The sequence below is a fragment of the Babylonia areolata genome, chromosome 1 (genome assembly GCF_041734735.1).
Source record: "Babylonia areolata isolate BAREFJ2019XMU chromosome 1, ASM4173473v1, whole genome shotgun sequence".
NCBI classification, from domain to species: domain Eukaryota; kingdom Metazoa; phylum Mollusca; class Gastropoda; order Neogastropoda; family Buccinidae; genus Babylonia; species Babylonia areolata.
In genome coordinates this window covers 27,312,129-27,328,751 of record NC_134876.1, presented here as the reverse complement: position 1 = coordinate 27,328,751, position 16,623 = coordinate 27,312,129, and the positions used below count along the sequence as shown (strand labels likewise).

General features: G+C 47.3%; 1 protein-coding gene across 1 annotated transcript in view; it reads left to right on the top strand.

Annotated features, from left to right (window-relative positions):
* Positions 1-14,265, top strand: part of LOC143281451 (neuronal acetylcholine receptor subunit alpha-4-like) — a 36,878-nt gene extending 22,613 nt beyond the window's left edge. The window contains exons 7-10 of the mRNA XM_076586665.1: positions 445-541; positions 775-968; positions 6,571-13,868; positions 14,114-14,265. Of these exons, the coding sequence (XP_076442780.1) occupies positions 445-541; positions 775-968; positions 6,571-7,506 (1,227 nt within the window). The 3' untranslated portion in view covers positions 7,507-13,868; positions 14,114-14,265. The remainder of the gene's footprint in view (positions 1-444; positions 542-774; positions 969-6,570; positions 13,869-14,113) is intronic.
* The last annotated feature ends 2,358 nt before the right edge of the window (positions 14,266-16,623 follow it).

Below are 16,623 nucleotides of genomic sequence, written 5' to 3'. Positions count from 1 at the left end.
TCCTTGAGCTGCTGATACTGATACTGAAACTGACTGTTACAGCATCTTGTTGTGACTGCAGCTTGTTGTGATTATGACGGCAGCGTGTTGTGACGGCAGTGTGTTGTGACGGCATCGTGTTGTGTTGTGACGGCAGTGTGTTGTGACGGCATCGTGTTGTGTTGTGACTGCAGCGTGTTGTGACGGCAGTGTGTTGTGACGGCATCGTGTTGTGACTGTAGCGTGTTTTGACGGCATCGTGTTGTGACTGACGGCATCTTGTGACGGCATCTTGTTGTGACTGTATCGTGTTGTGACTGCAGCGTGTTGTGACTGTAGCGTGTTGTGACTGTGACGGCAGCGTGTTGTGACGGATCTTGTTGTGACTGTGACGGCAGCGTGTTGTGACGGCAGCGTGTTGTGACTGTGACTGCAGTGTGTTGTGACTCAGCGTGTTGTGACCAGGTGACGCTGGGACTATCCGTCTTCCTGGCCTTCTCCATGTTCATGCTCCTCATTGCTGAGGAGGTGCCCGCCACCTCGGAGGCTGTACCCCTGATTGGTGAGTGTAACTGTACCGATGATTGATGAGTGTGGCTGTACCGCTGAGTGGTGAGAGTGGCCTGTCATTAATGAGTGTGGATGTACCGCTGATTAGTGAGTGTGGCTGTACCGCTGATTGTTGATGATAATGATGATGATGATGACGATGATGGTGATGACAATAATGATGTTGATGGTGATGGTTATGTCAATGATGATGGTGTTGACAATGATGATGATGACGACCAACAGGGGTGTACCTGTGCATGGTGATGACGATGACGTCACTGTCGGTGATGATGGCGGTGGTGGTGACCAACCTCTATCACCGGGGCCGGAAGATGAGGCCGGCACCTCGCTGGCTGGTGACCCTGTGTCTGCACTGGATGGCTCGGCCGTGCTGCGTGGTGGACAACATCCCCCTCATTGCCTCCACTGTGGATCTGGTCAGTAAGGGGTGGATCGGGTCAGATAAGGGTGGATGGGGTCAGTTAGGGGTAGATGGGGTCAGTTAGGGGTGGATGGGGTGTGGGGTGGTAGTGATGGATGGCTCAGCCGTGCTGTGTGGTGGACATTGCCTCCACTGTGAATCTGGTCAGTTAGGGGTGGATCGGGTCAGATAAGGGTGGATGGGGTCAGACATGGGTAGATTGGGTCAGTTAGGGGTGGATGGGGCTAGGTAGGGGTGGATGGGATGTGATGGATGGCCCGACTCTGCTTTGTGGTGGACAACATCCCCTATCCACTGTGGATCTGGTTAGTTAGGGGTAGATCGGGTTAGATAGGGGTGGATGGGGTCAGTTAGGAGTGAATGGGGTCAGTTAGGGGTGGATGGGGTTATGTAGGGAACGATATGATCAGTTAGGGGTGGATAGTGTCAGTTAGGTGTGGATAGGGTCAGTTAGGGGTGGAAAGAGTTGCTTAGCGATGGATGGAGTTTGTTATGAGTATATATCGTCAGTGATGACATAGCGATGACGGTGTGATGACAAAGTATTATGTTTGATCTTGCTGCTATTACTGTGTAATGATACAGAGTGGTATCTTGTGATGACAGAATGGTGACTGTATGATGACGTGCTGACGGGGTGATGACATGTGATGACAGAATGATGACATGCGATGATGTTGTGATGACGTGTGATGACGGAGTGATGACGTGTGCTGACGGAGTGATGACGTATGATGACTGTACGATGACTATGTTCACCCAGGAACCTACACAACAAAAGCGGATTAGACCTTTTTAGAGGAAATAGAGAATAAATTTGGAGACTGTCATTATATGTGGAGACCTTTATGCAAGATCGAAGTTGTGGGATCAGCGGAACACCAACCCACAAGGATTCACACTTGAAGGAATGATAGGGGAAATTCTTCTTTGCCCATTAACAACCACATCCCCAACTCGCCTTGGAACAAGACAAGGGGACAGTGACAGTGTGATCGACATCGCTCTAACATCTCCAAATTCAGATCAGGAATGAATGCAGAGACGCTTCCACACCATGGCAGTGATCATCTCCGGGTAGTTTTCAGTCTACAGAAACCATCAGATAAACCCTGTATGAAACCGCGTAATCCATTTCAGTATAAAAACAAAGAAACAACAATCATCGAAAAATTAAGACTCAGAAGAAACAAAAGAACGGCGCTGAACAGGAAGCAAACTATTCAGCCCCCATTGTGGAATACTGACCCAGAGAGAGCCTTGATAGAAAAAACATGCGGCTGTCAAACTTTGGCAAAAAGAAAGAACAAAACCTTCTCCGGACAAAGAAACTGAAACAAAAATGAAAGAAAAAAAAAAACAGTTTGAAGTCATTGCTCAAGAGGCAAAAATTGACAAGTGGAAACAGTTTTGCGAGGCATTCAGTTATGACACGACATTGACAGAGTTCTGGCAATTTTATCGTCGCATGGAAGGGAAAACGTGCTCAACAACAACCCCAGATATGTTTGATTCTGATAGAACCAAGCTTAAGACAATGAAGAAAAAGGATCCGCCCTGCTCAAACGGTTCATACAACATAGCGATCAAAGAAAGATGAAAAAAAAGAAATATGTTGAGGAGTTAAACCAAAAGCTTATGCAGACTGGACCTTCAAACTTTTCAGTCTGCATCAAAACAGTTTCCACAATGGACATGTGTCGGAGGACTGGACACACAGCTTCTTAAAACCCATACCAAAACCAGGAAAGGACCATCGTCAGGTAAGCGGCTACCGAATCTTAACCATACAAAACATTACTGGAAAGTTCATGGAACGCATAATAGCCAGGAAACCTGCAAAGGATCTTGAACAGAGACACATTCTCCCTTCAAATCAAGGTGGTTACAGAACAGGTAAGTGTACCTGGGAAAATGCGGCTGCTCTCACATTATGAGGTATATGGAGGATTTCAAAGAAAAGAAGAAACATTAGAAGTAGTAACTGACCTTGAAGATGCTTACAACACGGTCCAGTTTGCGCACCTCATGGAGCTGCTACTAAGGTATGGAGTACGTTTGACACTGACAAGATGGACAGCAGCAGCGCTTCAGGAAAGAACCGTCGTCCTACGCCTCGGAGATTGGATGTCTGCACCTTCTAAACTTTCCATGGGACTGCCACAAGCGTCTCTGCTCTCTCCTGTCCTCATAACGTCTACACGAAAGGCCTTGCAGACTTAAACAACAAAGGAATAGCTCGGGTGCTTACTCTTGCGGATGATGGTCTGGTCTTCAAAACTTCGAAAGATGCTCATGAAAGAACTACAGCCGTCCAGAAACAACTAAACAGTATCGCCCAATGGTACAAGGACACAGAATCTTCCATCAAGCCAGCAAAAGCCCAAACATTGTGCACCCTCAACAACAAAACTGCGAGCAAATCACCACCACCTGTGTCATTCGACGGAATTCAGATCGAGAAAACCGACTGCATATGCTACCTAGGAATACAGTTGGACAGGATGGTGACCTTTAGAAAACATACGGGAATACTGTTTTCAAATGCAAAAAGGGTCTTTAAGTCTTAAAGGCAATGGCAACCAAAGGTATCGAACAACACCACCTCTTCCTGCTGTATCAATCACTCGTTCTCAGTGTGATGGACTATGGACTTTGGCGAACAACACTGTCTCAAAGCCTTTACCTTTACCTTTTTGTCCCGTGACCCACCGGGTCGTGGGGGGGGGGGGGGGGACACAACGGATGCAGCGGACGTCACTCTCCTCCAGCCTGGTCTGCTCTCGGCCTCTGACACCAGCTCTGACATCTTCAGATGAGTCCAGGTCTTGACGTCATCTGTCTAGCTTCTCCTTGGTCTTCCCCTCTTTCTTCCGCCCTCGATGGTGCCCTGCAGGATGGTCTTGCACAGGGTGTTGTGGTGGGTCACGTGGCCAAAGCATGCCAGCTTCCTCCTTTTGATGGTGGCCAGGAGGGGTTCTTGATGTTCGGCGAAGGCTTCGACTTTGCTCCGGACATAGTCGTTGGTCTTGTGTTCGATTCATGAGATGCGGAGCAGCTTTTGGTAGCATTTCATCTCAGATGCTTGGATCCTCTTCTCAAGCTCGGCTGACAGTGTACAGCTTTCACATCCATACAGGATAATGGCGAGCACTAAGGATCTGTACAGTTTGAGTTTGATGGCAATGAAAATGCTCCTGCTCCTCCAGATCTTGTCCAGTTTTGCCATCGCTGATGTTGCTGTTGCAAGGCGGATCTTCACTTCTGTGTTCGGCCTGCTGTCCAAAGCAGCCTCCTAAAATTAGAGTTCAAAATGAAGCAATGAGGCTGATCCTTGGAACAACAAAAGATACACCCATGGAAACCATGCGATATCTGCTTGATCTTCCTTCAATGCAGGCCAGAAACAATTTAGAACAGGTTAAGACCAACTTCAGAGCATTAGAAAACCTTCAAAACCTACTGCATGATGCAGTCAAGGAACCAAACGGCAGCCGTCCAGGACAAGGAAGATCATGGATGGGGCAAGCAGAAGACACGATCCAGCTTGTATGCCGACTACAAGACCTGAAAGAGACAAACGAATAGGAGGAAACCCCCGAAAACATCAGTTGCCTATTCAACACAACCATTTCTTCCACTCTTTGAAGACATTGTAGGGAAAGGCCAGAGGGTAAAGCTGATGCAGAAGTGAAGCTGCTCATAGAAGAAAACAGTAAAGAATAGGACATCATCCTATACACAGATGGCTCAGTCACCAGAGACCAATCCGGTTGGGAGTTCACTGCGAAACAAAATGGAAAAACAGTTAGGGAAGAGAATGCTGCCTACAATTAAAGTCACAACCTCCAGCCTAACGATGGAAGCAGAAGCTGTGACGCATGCTATCCAGTGGCTATCGTCTATTCAGATGCCTGGGAACCAACATGCCATGATTCTAACGGACTCAGTGAACCTCCTTCAAAAATTGAAAGTGGAATGGGAAGCCCAGAGTGGCATGAGGCAATGCGCAACTATCAGATTCAAAAACGTGCATGGTTATACTGCCCGGGACATGCAGGTGTTTAGGGAAATGAGCGAGCTGACAGACTTGCTGGTAACGCAACAATAACGAGTGGCCCACGTCTAGGAAAATCCGAAATCCCAGAAAAGTCAAAGAATACCAAAACGAACAGGTACAAGGCCATCACACCATCGATCGCCTCAAAGAAATAAAGGTAGAGAGGGAGCGGCCGAAAGTCTATCATGAAAGGTAGAGCACGATGCTTTGCTAATCAAGCGAATATTGGCATTATTTCCAAACCAACATTGCGCTTTTTTTTTTCAAAATGGAACAGAGCCTGTCTGGACCTTTCCAAATACAATAGACTGAGCAACACGCTAGACGCCACGTTCCTGGCATCAGAGTCTTTTCCCACCCCTCTTGCGGCCAACCAGTGGCAGCCTCTGTGTGTATGTGCGTGTGTGTGTGTGCGCGCGCGCCAGTGTGTGTCTGTGTGTGTGTGCGCGCGCGCGAGTGTGTAAGTGAACATATGTGTCAGGAGAGCTCTATGTACGTGTGAGCACATACATGTGTGTATTTGCTTGTGTGTGTGTGTGTGTGGATGAGGGTGTGGGGATTGTGCGTCGTGGGGTCTACGATTTGTGTGTGTGTGTGTGTGTGTGTGTGTGTGTGTGTGTAGAGGATTTGGTGTGTGTGTATGCATGTCTGTATTGTGGGAGCAACGGAATATTAGAACATACGGGTGTGCATACATATGTGTACATGTGTTTGTGTATGTGGAGAGGAGGGGGGGGGGTATGGGTGTATGTGTGTGTGTTTGTGTGTGTATGTGTGTGTGTGTTTGTGTGTGTAAGTGTGTGTGTGTGGGGGGGGGAGTGTATGTGTGTGTGTTTGTGGGGGGGGGGTGGCTATGGGTGTATGTGTGTGTGTAGTGTGTATGTATGTGTGTGCGTGTGTGGGAGGGGGGTGGTGGGGGGTATGGTTGTGTGTGTTTGTGTGAGTGAGTGTTTATATGTGTGTGTGTGTGTGTGTGTGTGTGTGTGTGTGTGTGTGTGTGTGTGTGTGCCGTGGAAGCTGCGATACGTAGTCTAGGAATGCGTGTGTGAGGAAGGGAGAGGTGTGTAGGGTAATTTGGGAGATGGTGTGTGTGTGCGTGTGTGCGTGTGTGTGTGTGTGTGTGTGTGTGTGTATCGGGGTTCGTGTATGTTTATGTGTATTTGGGCCTGTGCACTTTTGTTTTGCTTTCATATATGTGAAACTGTATGCATATCTGTTATGCATGTGTGTGTGTGTGGAGGAGGAGGGTCTGTATGTTTTACATTTACTTGCTTATTTGTCTATTCATCATCATTATTGTCTTTTTATTATTATTTTCATCTTTTTTTAAATTATTTTTAAAATATTCATTTATTTATTAATTGATTGATTTATTGATTTTTTTTTCTCAAGGCCTGACTGAGCGCGTTGGGTTATGCTGCTGGTCAGGCATTTGCTTAGTAGATTTTGTGTATCGTATATGGTTTGTCTGAACGCAGTGACGCCTCCTTGAGCAACTGATACTGAGTGATGACATGTGATGACGGTGTGTGTGCAGGTGGAGCACTGTCAGTACGACGTGTCCCACAAGAGGAAGTCCCAGTCCTCACTCCTCACCTCCACCCTCAGCGTCAGAGACGTCCCAGTGGACGGCCGACCGTCCCCCCCCTCCTCCTCCCCCACCCCCCACCAGTTGCCACCCCTGATGCCCACCCACCTGCAGAACGGCGGCCAGGTGGCGCGTGACGAGGACTCCACGCCCGTGTGGCAGAGGAGAGGCTGCTGGCAAGGGGGACAATCCAGGGAGTCGTTGAACTGCAGTCCGCGGGAAGAGGCGTGCCTGAGGTGGAGCGATGGGCGGAGGGAGCTTCACCCCCGGGCAAGGAACAGCGTCGTCACCCCGCTCCCTCACCTCCCCCACGCCCCCCACGCCCCCCACGTCCCTCACCCCCACAGCCACCACAACTGCACCGACGAGGAAGAGGAAGTGTGGGTCAAGCGAGATGACAACCACGACGGTCCCTCATCGCAAAGCTTTCAGCAGTTCACCACTACCAGCGGCGCTGAAGACAACCACAAAGACGTCCACGAGGAGGAGGAGGAGGAGGAAGAGGAGGAAGAGGAAGAGGTGTCTCGGAATCTCCTGGCCAATGGATCTGATTTCTACACGAACGAGCACCACCAGCCTGGCTCAGAGGGCAAATACTGTGTGCCCCACAACCGCCGAGTGGGGAGCGACCTGGGGCCGACGGGCGGGGTCCACGGGCCGGCCAGCAGGCTAGACCCCCACCCCAGCTCTGCGGACCTGCAGGCCGCGCGAACCATGATCGCCGAGTGGCAGCAGATCGCCACAGTGGTGGACCGCCTCATGTTCGTGCTGTACGTGCTGACCACTGTCATCGCCTACATCATCATCTTGGTCATCGTGCCCGCCAACCAGCCACCAGTAGTCCTGCCCGCTGTCAACTTCACCACTGCTGACAGTCACCGCTGACTGACGTCAACAGACTGACATCATCACCACTGACTGACATCAACTGACAGTCATCACTGACTGACATCATCACCAGTCACTGCTGACACTCACCACTGATTGACATCAACTGACAGTCACCACTGACTGGCATCATGTGACAGTCACCACTGATTGACATCATCATCACTGCTGACTGTCACCACTGACTGACATCATCACCAATACTGCTGATAGTCACCACTGATGGGCATCAACTGACAGTCACCACTGCTGACAGTCACCACTGATTGACACCATCTGACAGTCACTACTGATTGACATCATCATCACCATCACTGCTGACAGCCACCACTGACTGACATCATCACCATCACTGCTGACAGTCACCACTGACTGGCATCAACTGACAGTCACCACTGATTGACATCATCATCACCATCACTGCTGACAGTCACCACTGACTGACATGAACTGTTATGCATATGTGTGTGTATGTGTGAATGTGTGACTGCATGTTTTACATTTATTTGCTTATTTATCTCCATTGTTGTCTTTTTATTTATTTTATTTTAATTTATTTATTTATTTATTTATTTATTTATTTTGTATGCTTACAATTGACTTCATCAAGTTTTTGCGCCTTATAAATATTAGTATTAGTAGTAGTAGGTTTTTTGTTGTTGCTTTTTAATATTTCTTTCATGTATTTATCTATTATTTATTTCTTTCTTTATTTACTTATTTATTTATTTATTTATTTACTTCTTTTTTTTTCTCAAGGCCTGACAAAGTGCGTTGGGTTACCCTGCTGGTTAGGCATCTGCTTGGCAGATATGGTGTAGCGTATATGGATTTGTCTGAATGCAGTGACGCCTCCTTGAGCTACTGATACTGATACTGACATCAACTGACAGTCACCACTGACTGACATCATCTGACAGTCACCACTGATTGACATCATCATCACCACTGCTGACAGTCACCACTAACTGACATCATCACCACTGCTGACAGTCACCATTGATTGACATCATCACCACTGACTGACATCAGCTTCACCACTGCTGACAGTCACAACTGACTGACATCAACTGACTGACATCATCACCACTGACTGACATCACCTGGCTGACATCATCATCACTGACTGACATCACCTGTCTGACATCATCACCACTGACTTACATCAACTGACTGACATCATCACCACTGACTGACATCATCTGACAGTCACCACTGACTGACATCATCACCACTGCTGACAGTCACCACTGATTGACGTCACCTGACAGTCACTACTGACTGACATCATCACCACTGCTGACAGTCACCACTGACTGACATCAACATCACCAGCACTAACAGTCACCACTGACTGACATCAACATCACCAGCACTAACAGTCACCACTGACTGACATCAACATCACCAGCACTAACAGTTACCACTGACTGACATCAACATCACCAGCACTAACAGTTACCACTGACTGACATCAACTGACAGTCAACTGACATCAACTAACAGTTACCACTGACTGACATCAATATCACCAGCACTAACAGTTACTACTGACTGACATCAACATCACCAGCACTAACAGTCACCACTGACTGACATCAACTGACAGTCAACTGACATCAACTAACAGTCACCACTGACTGACATGAACATCACCAGCGCTTACAGTCACCAGTGATTGGCATCAACATCACCCGCACTAACTGACATCAACAAACTTTCACCAGTGATTGTGGCTGACGACGATGACAGCTATTACGTGGACGATGTAATTGTCAGTGTCACTGGCGTTTCAGAACGATGGCAGTGATGACGTGGACATGTCAGTATCACTGACGTTTCAGAACGATGGCAGGGATGACGTGGACATGTCAGTATCACTGACGGTTCAGAACGACGGCAGTGATGAAGTGGACATGTCAGTATCACTGACGGTTCAGAACGACGGCAGTGATGACGTGGACATGTCAGTATCACTGACGGTTCAGAACGACGGCAGTGATGACGTGGACATGTCAGTATCACTGACGTTTCAGAACGATGGCAGGGATGACGTGGACATGTCAGTATCACTGACGGTTCAGAACGACGGCAGTGATGACGTGGACGATGTCAGTATCACTGACGGTTCAGAACGACGGCAGTGATGACGTGGACGATGTCAGTGTCACTGACGGTTCAGAACGATGGCAGTAATGACCTACCCGATGTCAGCGTCTTCAACTGGAGAGAGTTTGCCTGCGGTTGACGATCAAGATGTTCTTGTTGTCCTGTTCATCTAGCAACGTGACGTATTGTGACATGTTCCAAGTAAAGTACTGTTTAAAGCAAGTGGTTGGTGATGACAGTGACAGAGTGAAAGATACATTGTACCAGGTTTACACCGGGTTTGCTGGTCACTCTCTGAGTCGTGTTCTGGGAACTGCTGACTCAGCACAGCCCATGGCTGGACAGCTGTGTTTACACCTTCACAGAATCGTTCTCTGGGTCAGTGTGCTTTTGAACTGCAGCAAGGGCAGACAATCTGTAATTTTGCCGTTAGAGGTTTACAGAGTATTCCCTGTTAACTGCATAATTTATCTTCAGAGTGGTTTATTGTGTATACCCAGTTTACCATATCTTTAGTCATTAGAGTGGCTGATATAGTATATCCTGTTTACCAGATGTTTAGAGAGTATGGCCTGTTTACCAAATCATTTGTCTTTAGAGAGGTTCATAGAGAACATGCTGTTTACCAGATCATTTTTTATTTGAGTGGTTTATAGACTATAACCTGTTCACCGTATCATTTTATCATTAGAATGGTTTATAGACCATAGCCTGTTCACCATATCATTTGTCTTTAGTGTGGTAGAATGTATCATGGAGGACCATCAAAGTAAATGAATTATACTTCATAAATCACGTTAAGACAACTGAAGCCTGCACTCTGGACCGACTGGGTGATGTGTTACATGTGACAGAATGTGACAGCGTCATTAGGCCACGGCTGGATTGACTGGGTGATGTGTTACATGTGACAGAATGTGACAGCGTCATTAGGTCACGACTGGATTGACTGGGATTGACTGGGTGATGTGTTACATGTGACAGCGTCATTAGGCCACAACTGGATTGACTGGGTGATGTGTTACATGTGACAGCGTCATTAGAACACGACTGGATTGACTGGGTGATGTGTTACATGTGACAGCGTCATTAGGACACGACTGGATTGACTGGGATTGACTGGGTGATGTGTTACATGTGACAGCGTCATTAGGATACGACTGGATTGACTGGGTGATGTGTTACATGTGACAGCGTCATTAGGACACGACTGGATTGACTGGGTGATGTGTTACATGTGACAGCGTCATTAGAACACGACTGGATTGACTGGGTGATGTGTTACATGTGACAGCGGCATTAGGACACGACTGGATTGACTGGCTGATGTGTTACATGTGACAGCGTCATTAGGTCACGACTGGATTGACTGGGTGATGTGTTACATGTGACAGAATATGACAGCGTTATTCAGTCATAAAGGAATAGGTCATGTGGTGTGACAGGAATGGACCATCTGGTGTGACATGACAGTACTGGGGATGGAATGCATCACCTGGTGTGACATGACAGTATTGGGGATGGAATGCATCACCTGGTGTGACATGACAGTAGTGGTGATGGAATGCATCACCTGGGGTGACATGACAGTACTGGGGATGGAATGCATCACCTGGTGTGACATGACAGTACTGGGGATGGAATGCATCACCTGGTGTGACATGACAGTATTGGGGATGGGATGCATCACCTGGTGTGACATGACAGTACTGGGGATGGAATGCATCACCTGGTGTGACATGACAGTACTGGGGATGGGATGCATCATCTGGTGTGACATGACAGTATTGGGGATGTGATGCATCACCTGGTGTGACAGGAATAGTCCACATGGTGTGACATGACAGTACTGGGGATGAAATGGATCATCTGGTGTGACAGGAATGGACCAGATGGTGTGACATGACACTACTGGGGATGGAATGCATCACCTGGTGTGACATGACAGTACTGGGGATGGAATGCATCACCTGGTGTGACAGGAATGGACCAAATGGTGTGACATGACAGTACCGGGGATGAAATGGATCATCTGGTGTGACATGACAGTATTGGGGATGGAATGTATCATCTGGTGTGACAGGAATGGACCAAATAGTGTGACATGACAGTACTGGGGATGAAATGGATCATCTGGTGTGACATGACAGTACTGGGGATGGAATGCATAACCTGGTGTGAAATGACAGTATTGGGGATGGAATGCATCACCTGGGGTGACATGACAGTACTGTGGATGGAATGTATCATCTGGTGTGACATGACAGTACCGGGGATGGAATGCATCACCTGGGGTGACATGACAGTACTGGGGATGGGATGCATCACCTGGGGTGACATGACAGTACTAGGGATGGAATGCATCACCTGGTGTGACATGACAGTACTGGGGATGGAATGCATCAGCTGGTGTGACATGACAGTACTGGGGATGGAATGCATCACCTGGTGTGACATGACAGTAGTGGTGATGGAATGCATCACCTGGGGTGACATGACAGTACTGGGGATGGAATGCATCACCTGGTGTGACATGACAGTACTGGGGATGGAATGCATCACCTGGTGTGACATGACAGTACTGTGGATGGAATGCATCACCTGGGGTGACATGACAGTACTGGGGATGGGATGCATCACCTGGGGTGACATGACAGTACTAGGGATGGAATGCATCACCTGGTGTGACATGACAGTACTGGGGATGGAATGCATCACCTGGTGTGACATGACAGTACTGGGGATGGGATGCATCACCTGGTGATGTAGCAGTTACGCGCTTCACTGAAGATTCCAGTGTATAACTGACTCTCCGTCACGAGTTTTCCACTTCTGTTGCTGTGGTGTTACTACATGTGTCATGATGCTGTGGTGTGACTACATGTGTCATGTTGTCGTGGTGTGACCACGCGTGTCATGTTGTGGTGTGACTACATGTGTCATGTTGTGGTGTGACCACGTGTGTCATGTTGTGGTGTGACTACATGTGTCATGTCGTGGTGTGACCACGTGTGTCATGTTGCTGTGATGTGACTACATGTGGCATGTTGTGGTGTGACTACATGTCATGTTGTGGTGTGACCACGTGTGTCATGTCATGTGGTGTGACTACATGTGGCGTGTTGTGGTGTGACTACATGTCATGTTGTGGTGTGACCACGTGTGTCATGGTGCTGTGGTGTGACTACATGTGTCATGTTGTGGTGTGACCACGTGTGTCATGTTGCTGTGTTGTGGCTACACGTGTCATGTTGTGGTGTGACTACATGTGTCATGTTGTGGCGTGACCTCGCGTGTCATGTTGCTGTGATGTGAACACTGGTCGTTGCTGATGTGTTTGATAAGCTGGCAGTCTTTGAAGCTGTTCACTGCTCGAAGTGACGTTCGGTAACGGACACGACTTGCCAATGACTGTGGGGCGCCACACAGACAGGCCCGGCTGGAATTTGTCCTGCATCTGATGTTTGTCGTCAGACGCATGGACCTGATGCATGAACCTGACATCTGATGTGTAAACCCTGACGCCCGGTGTATGAACCTGGTGTATAGATATGACGTCAGGATATGAACCTAACGTCTGATAAATGAACCTGACGTCGGGATATGAATCAAACGTCTGATGCATGAACCTGACATCTGATGTATAAACCCTGACGCCTGGTGTATGAACCTGGTGCATAGATATGACGTCAGGATATGAACCTAACGTCTGATAAATGAACCTGACGTCGGGTTATGAATCAAACGTCTGATGCATGAACCTGACATCTGATGTATAAACCCTGACGCCTGGTGTATGAACCTGGTGTATAGATATGACGTCAGGATATGAACCTAACGTCTGATAAATGAACCTGACGTCGGGATATGAATCAAACGTCTGACACTTGAACCTGACGTCAGGTGTATGAACCTGACGTCTGATGCATGAACCTGGTGCGTGAACCTAACGTCTGAGATATGAACTTAATGTATGAACCGGACGTCTCAAGGCCTGATCAGAGCATTGGGTTATGTTAAAATCAGGCATCTTCTGTCTTTTTTTTCTTCTTTTTTTTCTTTTTTTTTTTAGCAGATGTAGTGCAAGAGTGTATAGATCTGTCCGCACGCTCTGATGCCTTGAAACTGAAGATGACGTCTGGTGTATGAACCTGATGTATGAACATGACGTCTGATGTATTAACCTGACGTATGGAGCTGACGTCTGATGTATCAACCTGGCGTATATACAAGGCGACATTAACTATGAGGTGCACATGCTGTGGTGTGACCACGTGTGTCATGTTGCTGTTGTTGTGTCCACGTGTGTCATGTTGCTGTGGTGTGACCACGTGTGTCATGTTGCTGTTGTGTGACCACGTGTGTCATGTTGCTGTGGTGTGACTACATGTGCCATGTTGCTGTGGTGTCATGTTGTTGTGGTGTCATGTTGCTGTGGTCTGACTACATGTGTCATAAGAATAAGATCTGTCCGTAAGGCGACATTAACTATGAGGTGCACATGGTGAGTGTCAGGCAGGACAAAGACGTGAGTGCATTCTCGGCTGGTCTGAGGAACTGAACAAACAATACACTGGGTCGAGAGACAGCGTCATGCTTGTTAATGCTTGACATAGTCGGTTGAATAACAACGGCATATCTGATTAACCGGCGTTATAGATTGTGTGTGTTGAGGTAATGTTCGATGTGTGAAAAGAAATTGTGTCAGCCTGAAGAATGTGTCATATGTCAGAATAATATACATATTGGAAAGTATCGCAGACTTCAGTCATCTGTCGGACAATATACATGGCAACGGACCTTGTCCAAGACGAAAGTCTCTCAGGAATGATTACAGCATTTATAATAACAAGCATGTAACAACAACAGCAACAGCAACAGCAACAACAACGATCACTATGGGGACTGTATTCGCGTGCTTGATGGAGTCTCCCGTCGGTCCGACGGATGAGTAAGCAGGCTTTATTATGTATTACACACACACACACACACACACACACACACACACACACACACACACACACACACATATATATATATATATATATATATATATATATATATATATATATATATATATATATATATATATATATATATATATATATATATATATATCGAGTTCTTTTAAATGGTAATCTTCGGGTTTCAGTTTTGCGGACTGATCCGTATTCGGTACTCCAGGGAACAGATGCCTGACCTATTTACACCAGGAAGCAGATGCTTGAGCTTATTATACCATGAACCAGATGCCTGACCTACTGTACACCAGGAGGCAGATGACTGACCAAGTTGCACCAGAAAGCAGATGCGTGACCTTATTAGACCAGGAACCAGATGCCTGACCTAGATACACCAGGAGGCAGATGACAGACCTACGGTACACCAGGAAGCAGATGACGAACCTAGATACACCAGGAGGCAGATGACGGACCTACGGTACACCAGGAAGCAGATGCCTGACCTAGTTACACCAGGAAGCAGACCTACGGTACACCAGGAAGCAGATGCCTGACCTAGTTACACCAGGAAGCAGATGCCTGACATAGATATATCAAGAAACAGATTCACGACCTAGTTACACCAGGAAGCGGATGCCTGACTTACGGTACACCAGGAAGCAGATGTCTGACCAACAGTACACCAGGAAGCAGATGCCTGGCCTAGATACACCAGGAAGCAGATGCCTGACCAACCGTACACCAGGAAGCAGATGCCTGACCTAGTTACACCAGGAAGCAGATGCCTGACATAGATATATCAAGAAACAGATTCACGACCTAGTTACACCAGGAAGCGGATGCCTGACTTACGGTACACCAGGAAGCAGATGTCTGACCAACAGTACACCAGGAAGCAGATGCCTGGCCTAGATACACCAGGAAGCAGATGCCTCACCTACGCGTACACCCAGCGAGCTGGTCAGGCCTTGAGAGTCAAACGATAATTTACAAATGTAACTATGTCACAAGATGAACATCTCATCACAAAACTGGTCAACGCACTAAACAATCTTACTTTCAAAATGAAGCATTGGTAACAAAATGAAAGACTGTTTTAAATATTCAATATACCCACACATTAAAATATGAATTGATAGAAATGTTCTTCACACGCGCTCTCACACTCATACAAATAACTGAATATAGTAGTATATAGAGAGACTGTCATCAGCTCCTCACAACCCACAGATCAACACGACCCCAGCTGCTCGCAACACACACATCAACATGATCCCAGCTCCTCACAACCCACACATCAGCATGACCCCAGCTCCTCACAACCCACACATCAACACGACCCCAGCTCCTCACAACCCACACATCAACACGACCCCAGCTGCTCGCAACACACACATCAACACGACCCCAGCTCCTCACAACCCACACATCAACACGACCCCAGCTGCTCGCAACACACACATCAACATGATCCCAGCTCCTCACAACACACACATCAACATGACCCCAGCTCCTCACAACACACACATCAACATGACCCCGGCTCTTAATGGGGCTAAGAAGAATTTCCCCTGTCATTCCTTCAAGGGCGAGTCCTTGTGGGTTGGTGTTCTGCTGGTCCCACAACTTCGATCTCGCAGCGAGGTCTCCACACAAAATGACAGTCTCTAAATTCATTCTCTATTTCCTCTTGAAAGGTCCAATCCGCTTTTGTTGTGCAGGTTCCTGGGTGAACATAGGCATTGATGAGCACGATGCTTTTGTGAATTTCGTCAGGTTTTTCAAGACGCACACCTACTAGTTCACATGAGTTGCTACAACTTTTCTCCAGATTTATAGTGGAAACTTTGTTTTTCAGATTATTGTTTAGTATGATTGCTTCTCTTCTTCCGTCATACCTTTGAAAGACAGTGAAATTCTCAAACTTTCTTGGTCTGTCTGGACTTGTCCTGGTCTCTTGGAAACAAAATATCAAAACCCAACGATAATTTCTCAGTTGCAGAGATTCTCATTCTCGCTTTAGAGCAATTCCAAGAGCCGATTC